Here is a 15570-nt window from a genome sequence, read left to right as displayed (position 1 = left end):
GAATCGGAGATCAAATATGGCCGCTGAACATTAACAGAATTCTCGTGTAATTTCATTTCAATGGTTTCTGCAATTAATAGTCGTGTATAATTACGTTGAACATTAAGTATTTTGGCTTCGTTAAATAAAAAAGTATGTTTTTCGTTAATGGCATGAAAGGCTAATTCTGACGCTGCTGAACGAGAAGCACGAACTGAGGCTTCGTGTTGATTTACACGAATATTAAGAGAAAATCGGGTCGAACCCTGATAAGACGAGTCGCAATCACCGCAAGAAATGTTGTATACCAGATCATTAATTTGAACGCTGAAAGAACTGAGCGATTGTTCAGTATAGTGTGTAACTTCCGTATTGGCCTAGCTACAATTTTAAATTCGGTATCTTTAAAGAATGTGTTACGCTGTTTGTGCCACTGTTCAACATATGGAAATAAAGACAGAAATAAAGTATTTTTTGATATTACTATTGTTGATTGGTGTAGTATTTTGTATCCTATCCTTAGCTTGTACCCTAATTCAGTTTATTGTGGTAATGGAATAACCCCTGTTTAAGAATCTGCTAGTTAATATTTGTATTTCTGAGTCTAAAGCAGATTCCGTCGTTGAATATTTATAGGCATTAAGAAATTGATTAAAGATAATCGATCTTTTGTAGGTGAACGGGTGATAGCTATTATAATGTAGAAGCATACCGGTGTTTGTAGGTTTTCGATAGATGCTAAATTGTATTTTATTCGAGTCCCGGGTAAGCGTGAAATTTAGAAAGTTTAATGACTTAGTATCCGTATCCTCCCTTTCCAATGTAAATTTGAGTCTAGAATGAATATTATTAAACGAATGTAAAATGTCTTGGATAGTATTACTATCGGTAATAACCAGAACATCATCTAAATACCTCCCATAATATGTGATACGGGTTCGAAAAGGTGTCAAATGTACCTGCTCAATCGTTGAGAGATAGATCTCTGACATTAAGCCACTCAGGCTCAAACCCATTGGTAATCCAAAAATTTGTTTGTATACCTTGTCTCGAAAGGTGATGTAGTTAGCCTCAACTAACAGTTTAATTAAGTGAAAAATTTCCTTAATAGGTAGCTTCGTATAATTAATCGGTGTCGAGTTTTTATTTAACATATCCCAAATAATATCTAATGTGTATTCAACATTTATTCGTATATAATGAGGTAACATCTAGTGAGAATAAATTGTCATTGTTGCCGAGTCTACAGTCTTTAAGCTTATTAAATAATGCATCGTAGTTCTTAATCCCACATTGTATTACCTGTCTAAAGGGTTTTATAATGTTATATACATGTGTGGCTAAGGATGAAAATGCCGAGTTCCTGTAGGAAACAATAGGTCGAATAGGAAACCCAGTCTTGTGTAATTTTACCTGACCGAAAAGTGCAGGAATATTGTATGTTCTGGACTTCAATTCCTTTAACTGAACCATAGTAATGTAGTCGTTTTTTCAATACGTGGTTAACGTTTTATTGTATTGATTGACCAAATTGGTAAACAGTGTCGGGTCTACTTCACGATAAGTGGAGGTATCTGACACAACTGAATCTAACTTATTAATATAATCATGTTTATCTAGTATTACCGCTGTATCTCCTTTATCTGCCCTCTGTATAATAATGTCCTTATTTCCCCGAAGTCCTCGTAAAGCTGAACTGTCACGTGTATTCAATTTAGGAAGTCGCGTTTCTTTTATGTTATTCACTACTTGGTTAACTTGTTGAATAAATACATCTTTTTGTGGAACATTACGAAGTCCAAATTCAATATCAATTACGCATTGTTTTTTAGGCAGTTTTCAAAGTGGTAAATTATAATTTAGTCCTTTGGATAAAAGCGAAATCTGGTCCTGAGATAGTGTACACGATTTGTTGTTATTTGTTATTTGGAGCATTAGCAACTAAGGCCATATTGCTCCGGGAATATGCGGTGGTCATTCCCTGACCTTTCCGCATCCTCCGTATTTGGTGGTGACGGGCTCGAACCGCGGTCTAATCAAGAAGTGTGTGCTACGCACTGCTGCTCCTTCCCACCTGGCTACGGCGGCACCAGTGTACACGAGGAAAGATTTGTAACCTGTTGATATGTCGGTTATTGGTTATATAAAGATTGTGCCATAAGTAATGCTCTTTTTCCAAAAAATTATAAAGACAACAGATACAAAGTTGAAATAATTTATTAAGCAAACACTGGAAAGAGTGTATATGTCATTCTACGTATCCACCTTGATTATTAGTACATTTTCATCATCGTTTCGACCTCATATATGCATTGTGGTACAAGAATAGACTCTGCTGTTGAAGCCATCCTGTCACCGTCTTCAACTCCTCATCATTCAAAAAGTGTTTTCTACAAAGACCTCTTTTGATATATCTAAATAGGGGAAAAAAAATCAAACCAAATCCAGGCTAAATGTAGGATAAATCAACACTCTCTGCCCTAGATCTGCAATTTACATCTGACTCACACAGGTAATGTGTAGCTTGGCATTATCATGGCAGAATGCAATTTGGTGTCATGCTAGAGGCTTCCTTTATTGTTTTATAAGCCCTATTAAGCTTATCAAATATTTGGCAATGTTTTTGCTTATTTATAGTCTGACCCAAAACAGTATGGCCATAATTTTCTTTGATATGACAATTTGAGATTTTTTTCTTCACTAGAGATAAAGGATGTATCCATTCCACAGACTACAATTTAAAATAGGGGAACTAATGGAAGATTCAGGTCTGTCACCTGTTATCAGACCTTTAAAAAAATCTCCTTGAAAGTTATTACACTTCTACAACATATCTTGGCAGAAAAGGCCTGGAGAATTTAATTTCTCTGGTTAACAGTTTGGGTATCCATTTGCAGCACATTTTCCTATAATCTAATGTACTGTCCTGTCTTTCTGAATCATTTCATCCAGAATCTTTATGTTTTCTTCAATGCACACAGGACTTTGGTCTTCTGTGCCTTGGCTGGTCACAAATATCAATGACTCCTTTTAAACATGCAAGCTATCTAGGAACACTTTTTTGCAGACCACCTAACAACATTTCTTATATCAATATTGTCTTGTTGGTATACTGGCCTCTGTTTTTCATGAATCTGGGCAGCTGAGCTTTCTCCTGAATTGAAAAGGAACTTCTTAACCAATCATTGGTGAAAATGGACATCAGTTTGACTGTTCAAAATTTCAGATCTGTAACAGACAGAAACTTTTATTTTAGATGTTTGTCTTAATATCTATACAAGCAACATATAAAACTTGATTGCTGCTAATTAAACTACAAATAATTGTCACCCAAGAAGTATACATAATTATATTTGTATAATTGCAAAAAACGTCTGCAAAGGTCTTTATTTTTTTAAAGTTCTTTGACTGCGTTTGTCATAGCTGTTGTTATTGTTGGATTTTAAATGTATCAGCAACCTACCCCTGGAAAATACAGCAGGGATCTCATTAAATAGAATGGCAACCCAGATAGTGTCAGTCTCAACTGTTTTGTGTTACTACAGCAATAAGATTTTGGTATACAATTCATCCAATCTTGTTGGCTTAGTTCCATACCGGCAGCCCACTTTTGTTTGCTGAGTAGCCATACAGCTGGTTTGCTGTTAACAGACAGAAGGAAAAGGTGAGGAGTGGACACTGGGTCTAGAGCACCAGTCAGTTTCCCACAAGCCAAGCTCAGAAGATGTGGAGGTCTTTTCTCAGTTCTTCTTTTAGTAAATTGGTGTTAACACTATTTTTAAGATAATAAAACAGCATTTACCTTTGATGTTATGATCTCTATAAATGATATAACATTCAGCTATTACAAAAGAGCTCACAAACTACAACACACAATAAAACAACAATTTATATCAATTATTCACAAGATAAATTTATTAAGTACAATGGTATTCTGAATCTTTAAATTCATAAAAAGAATAAAAAAAGTAATATAACTTACCTGTTCACAAGACAGGTCTTGCCAACTGCCACATCTCCAACAAAAATAACTTTTGAGAGTTTTAATCTACAAAATGAAAAGTAACATAAGTCATGCTTAATATCTACTCAAAAACACCTAAATAAATTTAAGAAAATACGATCACTTAGGTCAGTGGATTCATCCAATCAAAGCAGAAATACTTTGGCAACACACTTTTTAAATGATCCAGTTCCCATAACACACTGTGAAATAAAGCCAAATTTTTAGTTAAAATGTAATAAAAATACCTAAAATTCTTTATTTAACAATAATACTTTAAGTATGGCAAAATATATAACAAAACTTTTTGTTTATTAACATCAAATTAACAGAGGTACAACCAAGGTGATTTCAGAATAAGTAGTAGCAGTGGCAAATGATGCAAGAAAGCAAGCTACTTATATAGCATCAGTCAAAAAAAAAAAAAAAAAAAAAACAAACTACACACTTCCACCATCCATACCCTCCAAGTATTTGTCTTTTTTTTTTTTTTTTTTTTTTTTTTTTAAGAAAACCCCAAACACGAAAGGTATCAAAACCTATGGTACTTAGTACCATCCTTCCTCAACTTGAATTTGTGCATAGTCTGAGAAAGAGGAAGAAGGCCATTAACATTTAGCTTACTCAATCCATTCAAGGCTTTAAACCTCAATCAGATCTCCCAACATATGATTAGTCTCCAAGGTGCTACAATTTGCAGAACTGAAGCCATTCTATGCACCCTTTTGTTTCCTTCACAAATCTGACTGTAATTCTCTACACGTGTTCCAGCAGATCTACATTCATCCTAAAGTGAGGCCTCCACACCTGTATACAGTACCCAAGATGCAGCCTTTGTACAAGGCCTAAACCAACGGCCTTGTAGAAAGGGATAATCATTGCCTTATCCCTGCTAGCAAAGTTTCTGTATATCACTGACAAAATCCCATGAGCTGTCCTGGCAGCATGCCTGCACTGCTCAGAGAATTTCATATCTGACTGCATAATCAACTCCCGCTTTTTTCATTTTACACTACACTGAGTGTGGTACCACACAGTTGATAAGTTAATCTGGGATTACTGCTACCCATATGCAGTACCTTCTTTGTCAATATTAAACTTCAACTGCCATTTCTCAGCCCATTGACTTAATTTTCCTAGATCTTATTGCAGTAGCTCATCACCCTGCCAACCTTTGTGTCATCTGCAAACTTAGACATTAAGCATGATATATTTTCATCAATAAATATTAAAAACAACAATGGGCCCAGCCAGACCCTGGGGGACTCCACTAATAACATTAGTCCACAAGGAGCAGTGCCCATTGATAACCATTCTCCTGTCTTCTTCCACTTAATCATCCCTTCATCCAGTCACTTGCCCTTAATGACACATCGCTCCAGTTTGTACAGCAGTCTTTTATGTACAACAGTATCAAAAACCTTGAAATCCAAGTATTTTCTGCAAATTGCAGCATCTGGAGAATAGGCACCTGCAAAGTGATCTAACTGAGGTGTATAAGGCCTTGAATAGTTTAAGCAAGCTCAATGGCAGATGCTGATGGGATTCTTCCTCTTGCTTGAATTACTCACCCAAGGGAACATAAATTCAAATTGAGGAAAGACAATTGTAGAGTAAATGATGTGTGGAAATTTGCCTTTAGTTAGTGGGTGGTTGATAGTTGGAACAAACTTTCATCTGTTGTAAGTTGTAAGGCAGAACTAGACAAACATTTGGAGTGAATTCATGGGTGGAATGGGAAGAGTGGTTGCTTTTTTTTGGCTGATGCTATGTAAGCTTGCTTTTTTTGCATCATATGCTTCTACTAATGCTAATATCAGAAAACTTGTTGCCTTGTGTCACCACACATATGATATCAAAATTACTTTTTGCATCCAGTTTCTTGGTCACTGCATCACAGTATCCAATCAGACTGGTTACACAAGACTACCTCTTAACAAATTCATGCTGTGATTGCAGCATAACTGCATTCCAGCCCAAATAACTCTATGTATAAATAATTAATTGCTTAATAAAATAATTTTTATGAAAGACAGTCTATTAAACAGCATTTAAAAAACATTAATGTGAAATTTGAGCCTGGTAATGACTACACAGCATTGTAATTTGCAGGGAATTTTTTTAACAGAGCCATCCTCAGCTAATCTTCTACAGAAAGAATTACATTTTCTTTTCCTACTTTTTATTTTGATGAATGCTCAAAATGCCAATTTGCAAAGATAACAAAACATGAAGAAAGGTGTTATTACAATCAGCCTTTTTCTTGATCAAGCTGGAAACTATTTCGATATGATTATCCAAAAATTGCTTAAAATGACCATTATTGAACTTAATTTGAGGAGTGTAATCATTCCTCAATTTGATGAATTCTTTCTCCTGTTTAGCATTAGCATTAGTAGAGGCATATGATGCAAGATTTTTTTTTTTTTTTTTAGGAGCATTAGCAACTAAGGCCATACTGCTCCGGGAATATGCTGTGGTCATTCCCTGATCTTTCCACATCTTCCGTATTTGGGGGTCACGGGCTCGAACCCCAGTCTAATCAAGAAGCATGTGCTGCACACTGCTGCTCCTGCCCACCTGGTTACGGAGGTGCCTATGATGCAAGAAAGCAAGCAGCCTCAACCAAAAAAAAAAAAAAAAAAAACCGTCCATTTCACCCCTCCATGCGTTCCAAATACACCTGTCCAGCTCAGCCTTAAATTTATTTAGGCTATCAACTTCCACAACAAAAGATGGAAGTTTGTTCCACCAATCAACCACCCGCTGGCTAAAGCCAAATTCCCACACATCTATTCTACAACTGTCTTTCCTTGATTTGAATCTATGTCCCCTCAGATTCTTAATCTGAGCAAGAGGGGCGCCTCTGTAGCCAGCTGGGCAGGAGCAGCGGTGCGTAGCACATGCTTCATGATCAGACCGGGGTTCGAGCCCGTGACCACCAAATATGGAGGATGCGGAAAGAGCAGGGAATGACCACTGCATATCCCTGGAGAAAAATGGCCTTAGTTGCTAATGCTTCTAAAAACCAAATAACAACAACAACTGAACAAGAGGAAGAATCCCATCAGCATTCAGCTTACTCAACCCATTCAAGTCCTTATACACCTCATCAGATCACCTTGCAGGTGCCTACTCTCCAGGCACTGCAATTTGTAGAACTTAAGCCTTTCTTGGTAAGAGCACCCCTTTGTTCCACTCACCAATCTTGTTGCCCTTCTTTGTACTCATTCTAGAAACTCTACATCCTTCCTGAATCGAGGCCTCCAGACATGTACACAGTACTCCAGACGTGGCCTGACCATTGCCTTGTATAACTGGATAATCACCTCCCTTTCTCTGCTAGCAAAATTCCTATATATCATTGACAAGACTCCATGACCTGCACTGGCAGCCTGTCTGCACTGCTCAGCAAACTTCATATTTCATTGCACAATTACCCCCAGGTCTTTTTCCCTTTCCACTTCCCCGAGTGTAGTACCACACAGTTGGTACCTTTCTCTTGGGTTATTGCTACCCATATGCAGTAGTTTGCATCTGTCAATGTTAAACTTCAGTTGCCACTTCTCAGCCAATTTGCCCAACTTATCTAGATCCAGTTGGAGTAGCATACTGTTTTTACTGTCGTTAACAATCCTGCCAACCTTTGTATCATCTCTCAACTTGGACATTAATTCTGATATACCTTTATCGATATCATTGATGAATACACAAAACAACAATGGGTCCAGCACCGAACCCTGGGGAACTCCACTAATTACATTTGTCCACGAAGAGCAGTGTCCAATGATTACCACTCTCTGTCATCTCCCACTCAACCATCCCTTTATCCATTGCAGCAACTTACCCTTAATGCCATACCTCTCCAATCTGTACAGCAGTCTTCCATGTGCAACAGTATCAAAAGCTTTCCTGAAATCCAAGTACAGGCAACCCCCGTATAACACGGTACTTCTACAACACGGTTTCGCTCTAACATGATTGATAAATTGCAGCAATCCTCGCACAACACAGTACTTATATAACATGGTTTCGCTCTATTTCGGCAAACCTCGTATAACACGGTATTTTTGAACTTTTGTGCGGGGGGAACACTGCTATTACATTGGACGTAATTTTTCAACATTTCTACTCTTTTTTGAATCCCCGATGTTGACTGGCTAGTCAAAAAAATAAATAAATAAATATTGTGAAATCCCTGTATTTTATTTTGTTGGGAAATCCCCGTGTTACATTCTGTGCTATTGAACTTGAGGAAAAATCTAGATTTCAAAGTTTTATTTACTATTGGATAGCACACCAGGCCATCCAAAAGATTTAAGTCATCCAAACGTTGAAGTTATGTTGCTACCACCACAGTTGTACTAGGTTACTACAACTTCTTTCATTCAGCTGTTAGATCAAGGCATTAATCCACCTTTAAAACTCATTCCATCAGAAAATTGTTACAAAGGATTTTGGAAAAAATTGATTCCGAATCTATTGAAGTGATGGAGGCATGGAAACATTTCTCAATTGTGGACTGTATTGGAATCATAGCTTTATCGCTGAAAGAAGTAAAAAAAAAGTAAAAAAGTAAAGTGCAGCCATTATCAACCCACTGCAGGATGGAAGCCTCCTCAACAATTCATGCTGAGGGAAATGGACCATAATCTGCCACGCTGGTCCAGTGCGGGTTGGCAGATCAACTGTATTCAGCAGTCAGGGGCTTGAACCCCGGTCTACTCAAAGAGCGTGTGCTATTTCACTCCCACTCCTGACCACTCGGCTATGGAGGCAGTCTAACATTAAATGCATGTGGAAAAATGTATGGCCATCCATGATAAGTTCATTCCGGAAATATGGTCAAACCGGCAGAAAACGGAATCGGTGCGATAGTAGAACTTGCTATGTCGGTAGGAGGGGAAGGTTTTAATGATATGACTACTGAAGCCCTCGTGGGTAGCACAGTTGATAGAATCGCCGTCATCCCCCACACCGAGTGGAAAAGACCTGAGTTTGAATCCCGCTGATGATGGGGGAAGGAAATTTTATCGGTCTTTTTCACAACGTGGCTGAGTAAGTCGGGCTCAGGCAAGGGTACCACGGTTTTTCATCCTGGAAACTGGAGTTTTTCTTCCATCAAAACAGAAAATAGACCTCAGGACACGCAATTTATAGACAATATACACAGAGTAACATGGCCTATGTTCCTAAAAAAATTAAAAAAAGATATGATTACTAAAGACGCTGAAGAATTACTGGTAGAAAACGAGGCTGGTGAAGCGGATTTGGTGGAAATGGCATCAGAGGTAAAACCAAATCAATTCAGAGGATGATAGCACAGATGAAAATTCTAAACTTACAAATTTTACAGTAAAAAGCATATGGGAAGGCATAAAATTAGCCGAGAAATTAGAATATTATTTTTTGAATGCGAATTCTTGATCAAGCAAAAGCAAACAAACCCAGATTGCTGATTTTTTAAAGAGAGTAGAAAATACACAAAATCTAGAATGGTGTATTTTTGTTAGTTTTGTTAACGAAATAGTGCATTTTTTGTTAGTTTTCTTAACGAAATAGTGCATTTTTGTTAGCTTTTGTACTTTTTCTTAGTCCTGTATAACATGGTTTCACACAATACAACATTTTATAGGAACCTAACTACCATATTATACGAGGGTTACCTGTATATGATATCAAAATTATTTTTGACATTTAGTTCCTTTGTGACCACATCATAGTTTCCAATCAAATTGGTCAGAAAAGACCTCCTTTTAACAGACCCATGCTGTGTCTTAACTATTACTGCAGTCTTGTCTAGATGATCTTGCAATGCTTCTTTAACCAGTGACTCCATTATTTTCTCCGGAACACAAGTTAAACTAACAGATCTTTAGTTACTTGTGTCACCTTTTGAACCACCTTTGTGAATTGGTGATACATTTGCACACCTCCAGTCCATGGGGACCTCCCCTGAGTCCAAGAAAGCTCTCGTAATTATGGCTAAGGGTTTGCTTACTTTCTTTAATATAACTGGATAGATCCCATCCACTCCAGGTACCTTCCTTATGTTTAACTTCAACAATTTCTCCTCCATTTTGCTCTCAGTGATTACAAAATCACTTAGCTCCCTGTCAGTTTGATAAACTTCTGGCATTCCCCTCATTGAATAACTCCTCGTGTGTGAATATAGATGCAAAATATTCATTCAGTTTATCAGCTACCTGAGCATGATCATCAATAGTAAACCCATCTAAGTTAAGTGGTCCAATCTGATTCGTCCCTTTCCTTCTAGAGTTTAAATAAGTAAAGAACTCTTTGCTGTTTTCCTTTGCATCCTCTGCCAAAGATTTCTCATAATCTGCCTAACCTCCTTGGCGACTTGATTACAGACAAGCTTATATCTGCCATAGGCTTCTGTGTCACCTCATAATTTATATGCATCTCATACATTTTCTTCTCTGCCACAAGCCTAATTAATTCATCTGACATCTATTTAGGCCTGAACCTTGAACAGTATTTCTTAGTTGGATTGAAAAGCCTAGTAGCTTCCAAGATTAAGTCCCTGAAGGATTCCCATTTAGAATTCAACATTGATAACAGCATCAGTCAATCCCACTGTACAGAATATAAAAACTGTCTGAGACCCCTGTAGTCACCTTTACGAAAGCAAAAGCCCTTCCCTTTAGCCTTGATGGTAGTAACATCTTTAAGTAATTCCCATATCAGTACATTGTGATCATTGTCACTCAGTGGTTCCTTTATCTGCAAATTCTTAATGCATGAATAATCACTGCTGATAATCAGATCAAGAGTATTACTCCCTCTGGTTGCCTCTCGAACATGTTGCTGTAGAAAACAGTCATCCAATAAATCCAAAAAAGTCTTGCTAGCGTGCGAGTGACCAACCCACAAGTTCTAGCCAATATCTGGAAAGTTAAAATCCTCCATTATAAGATATTCTGATTTACTGGTCCACTCTATTTCTGTGCACAATTGCTCATTATACTCATCAGATTCATTAGGCCTATAACACACACACACACCTACTCTCATTTTTCCTTTCCCAGTGCTTATGTCACACCAAACAGACTCAACATTGCATTGTCCACCAACATCAATTAGGTGCTGTTTGTTTGTTCGTTATTTGGTTTTTAGGAGCATTAGCAACTAAGGCCATATTGCTCCGGGGATATGCGAGGGTCATTCTCTGACCTTTCCGCATCCTCCATATTTGGTGGGCACGGGCTCGAACGCCAGTCTAATCAAGAAGCGTGTGCTACGCACTGCTGCTCCTGCCCACCTGGCTACGGAGGCACCATCAATTAGGTGCACTTCCTTAGATTTTGTGTTTCTTAACTAACAGCATAACCTCTCCTCCCTTCCTGTACACATTGTACTCCCCAAATTCCAATTCTGCACTGCTTCTATCTGTGTGACACCATGTCTCTGATATCCCAACAATATCTGCCTTTGATGTCTTGACTAGCACTTCAAGCTCATCAAATTTATTAACTATACTCCTAGCATTGGTGTACATGAAAGTATACCTGCACCTGTTTCTACTCTTAGTTTCCCTAACACAGCCCATGTATTTATTTGTTCCACTGACTCCCAACAGTCCTGGAAATCTCCATTGCCTTGCTTTCCATGTTGCTGCTCATTATAATAGAAGCAGTGCAAGAATCACTTTTGCATGTGCCTGCAGCCACTGTTAACCTTTTAGTCTGTGTATCCCCGCAAGCTAGCAGTTTTCTGACCCACCTAACACTGCCTCGATAGCATCAGCATCATCTTTCAAAGACAATGTGACATTTTTAAGTGACTTTTAGAAAAAGGCACTCTCACCCAATTAAAATATTTAACACTGACTGATGGAAAATATTACTGGATTTTTTTTTTTTTTTAATCAAAAAGTGTCAATGTGTGAGTTATTAATTCTGATGCGGCCCACTGTTGTTAAATTCGTTATCAAAATTTGTTTTCAATGATTTGTCTTTTCCACATAGTAATATTGTCCTTAAATGCACACAACTTATCAGTTGAATTCAAAGTATTTTCTTGTTGATCGTGCATGATCAAATTTAAGTGATTGAGATGATATCAAAAATATCATCCAGAAATGTAGTTTAGAGCACCAAATGTGATCACTCAAATAATCAAAAAATTTCATTTCTTCTATCAAATAATATGCAAGCTCTTACCACAATTTCAAAAAAAAGTGATAGGACTCATCCTTTAGAGAGCTATTGTATCTCGGTGTGAATTACCAAAGTGAAATGAGTAGACCCTATAACTTCACATAATTTAGAAAACAAACAGATTTTCTAAGGAATGTTTTTGATGTAATTTATGATTTCCTGTCACTTTGCAGCAAAAAAATTTATTAATCATATTTCTATTCACAATAAATCTAATGAATGCTATTAGTTAAGTTTTACCACTAATGCCTATTGACTTGTAACACTTGTAACACAAAAATTGGTCTGGATGCAATATGATCTATAACCTGTTGTTCGATATCCTCGGACATATGTAGAATTTGCCTGCTAATTGTATTGTCAGAAAGTGATACTCTCATAATTTCCTTTTCTGCTTTGTCTCCTAACATGGTTTAGCATCCCAGGAGGACCACTATCTGCCACTAACAGTGAGATGACAGCTCTCTCAAGCTCTTAATGGATACACAATGATGGTTTCAGAAAAAAGTAAATACAGAATGCTTCAGGAAAGGGAACTCTATGTGAGACAGCCAACAGTTTGTGTTTCTCACATTCTCCCAAAGGAGGTCCTGCTTGGTCCAATGTTCTCTTTACAGATGAGAAGAGATTCAATCTTGAAACTAACTGCACACGTGTTCTCATTTGGAGAAAATATGTGGTTACTTCAATTCTTCTGATGTGGGTTTTTAATCTTTTATTACTCAAGGTTCCCACCAAATTAAAAATACTATTTCATAATCTTGCTGTTGTTTCTGATTTTGTGTGAAGGCCATGAGACATCAATGCACACTGTGTGTGTGTGTAACTTGCATGCATTCCATGTTCAGTTTTCCTGTTTGCTGGATGAAAAACCATATATCCCTCATCACTTGAGAGAGAAATTTTTAAAAATTTCTGTTTCAAGTGATTTAAAATCTCACTATATCTAAATGCCAGTATCTAAACTATTACAAAATTCTAACTAAATCACGATTTTCTTTGAATAAATTACACTAAACATAATTTTCTACAAGCTTACCCTAATTTAATAGTTCTGTCAGCTTCACAAACTTCTCGAACTTTTGGACTAAAATCATCTTCTCTGTAAGGTGTAGCAGAGGCCAAATAAGGCTAGAAAGAACCAGGTTAAGGACATTATATATAATAATGAAATTTTGGTAGTTATTTTTAATCTTGAATTAAACTTGTTTATATAAGTCGCAAAAACAAGCCACCTGTTTGTATTCAGAGTAAAGTAGAAGCCCTCTTAATTAACCTTGGCTTAACTGAAGTCAGGCATGTCAACCATCAAGCTAGTTTTGTTTTCAATAATATATTGTTCTGTATGCTGAAACCAAAGCTGGCATGTTGAAACTAAAAAATAGTGAACACTTGCATGACACCAGATAAGTTCTCTGCATCTATAATTCCACGTAAATAATAACTGTTCATTTCCAAAATTGCTCATATAAAAGTTTGACAGAAAAGTTTCAGCCAATTAGCATTGCACCAACAATTAATGTACAGCAGTTATTTTGGAGAGGGACCTGTCAGGTCCTGCATGAATGTTGTGAATGTTGCCAGGTTAATATTGTAAAGACTATCTCTACAGTATGGACAAAAGAGGTCTAAATTATGTTATATACAAAAATGATGGAAAAAAATGTGGTGCCTGCAAAATAAAAATATTTGCCACTTCTGCTGTTGGTAAATCACCTAATCCTTGAGCTTTTAACAATATAAGCCATTTATCTTTACCAGTTTACTACTGCTCATAAAAATCAGCATGAATGGACTCTATATTATTCAAAGGGGATTTTTTTTGTAAAAAAGTACTTAAAAAAAAAAACCCTACCTGAAAAGGCTATTCTCTTTCTGGATAGTGCTCCTTCAAATCCCAGTTGTTAGGAACTTAAAGGGAACATAAAGGCCATGTTTTTACTACCAAATGTGATATCCTTGTTCCATGTCTATGGAATAAGGAGTTCTAGAATGTTAAAAAGATGATATAGGCAAGTTTTTGAGTTCAATTTTGGAAAAAAAATGAAGATATGAATACAGCAGGCCCCGTTATAACGCGGTTTGCTTTACGCTGATTCGCTATAACGCTGTTCTTATATTATAACCCGTATCTGACTATAACGCTCTTTTACAGATTGCATTTTTGGCATATTTAATGAAATCGTTTCATTTGATTGAGTCAATAGCTTGAAAATGAATATCAAAACAGCATTAAAATGTTTCCCACGCCGACTTAAGAAGTTTTTCACGCTCAGTGAAATTTTCTCGCACGCTAATTTAATTGCAGTACAGTGATTTGTTACGTAGTTCCGAGATCAATATTTTAAAAAATGATCAAGTATACTGCTTGTAATATTTGCGTTATATGCATTTATCCGAAGTCTAGTCATCACTCAGTACAGTATTAGACATTGTGCGTAACGGACAGTTTACTTGAACATTGTATCATAATTAATGCAACCAACGCAGTTACATTTTTGAAGAGTTAATAATGGCAGATAAGAATGAAAAGGCAACAACGTCTGGGCACAGTACGAAGACTACAAATGTAAGAAAACGACTGAATTTGAAAATTAAATTAGACGTTTTGAAGCGAATCGATTCCGGTCAAAGACAAGCGGATGTGTGCCATAATTTTGGACTTGCAAGTTTAACTGTAAGAACAATTATAAAAAAAATAAAGGATTAATTTTAGCAGCGGTTCTATTGCAAGCAACTAGGGCTAGGCTGGCTATTAGGATTTTAGTGAAGATAATATCCAATGTAGAATTCAGTTAAGTTAAATATTATAAAAAAAAAAAAAAAAAAAGAGAGAGAGGGAGAGAGAGAGAGATTAGCCAATATGATGATCTGAAGAAAACTCATCTAAAAAAAAAAAAGTGGAACCATTTAAAACTAGAATAGATTTAAAATCCAGGGAGAAGCAGCAAGTGCAGATTAAGGAGCTGAAACTTTCAAAAAGAACTTGTTAAAATTATTGAAGAGGGATATTATATGTTATACTTCTCAACAAGTTTTTAACATAGATGAAGCGGGACTTTTGTGGAAACGAATGCCTAAAAGAAGTTTCATATTGAAAGAATAAAAAAACATGCCAGGTTTCAAAGCGGCGAAGGATCAGTTGACTTTATCGTTGGGTGATAATGCTGCGGGGGATTTAAAATTAATACCCCTTTTAGTTTATTTGGAAGAGAGCCAAAGTTCAACCCAAAATCGACACATTTTTCTGATTAAATTCATCAATTAAATTAAATCAATTTAGATCAATTAAATTCATGATTTTAATTGGAATTTTAAGTTTAATTTTGATACGTAAGTGGTTACCACATAATTATATACGTATGTAATGCAGAATATTTTATATGTACAAATATTTGAATATTA

General features: G+C 36.5%; 1 protein-coding gene across 1 annotated transcript in view; it reads right to left on the bottom strand.

Annotated features, from left to right (window-relative positions):
* Nucleotides 1-15570, bottom strand: part of RabX5 (RAS oncogene family member RabX5) — an 87086-nt gene that overhangs the window by 55022 nt on the left and 16494 nt on the right. Inside the window, exons 3-4 of the mRNA XM_090370869.1 lie at nt 13205-13296; nt 3962-4027 (exon numbers count right to left, since the gene is read on the bottom strand). Of these exons, the coding sequence (XP_090226995.1) occupies nt 3962-4027; nt 13205-13296 (158 nt within the window). The remainder of the gene's footprint in view (nt 1-3961; nt 4028-13204; nt 13297-15570) is intronic.

The sequence above is a fragment of the Mastigoproctus giganteus genome, chromosome 3 (genome assembly GCF_048544385.1).
Source record: "Mastigoproctus giganteus isolate SK-2022 chromosome 3, ASM4854438v1, whole genome shotgun sequence".
In the NCBI taxonomy this organism is placed as follows: Eukaryota; Metazoa; Arthropoda; class Arachnida; order Uropygi; family Thelyphonidae; genus Mastigoproctus; species Mastigoproctus giganteus.
This window is presented reverse-complemented; position numbering and strand designations above follow the sequence as displayed.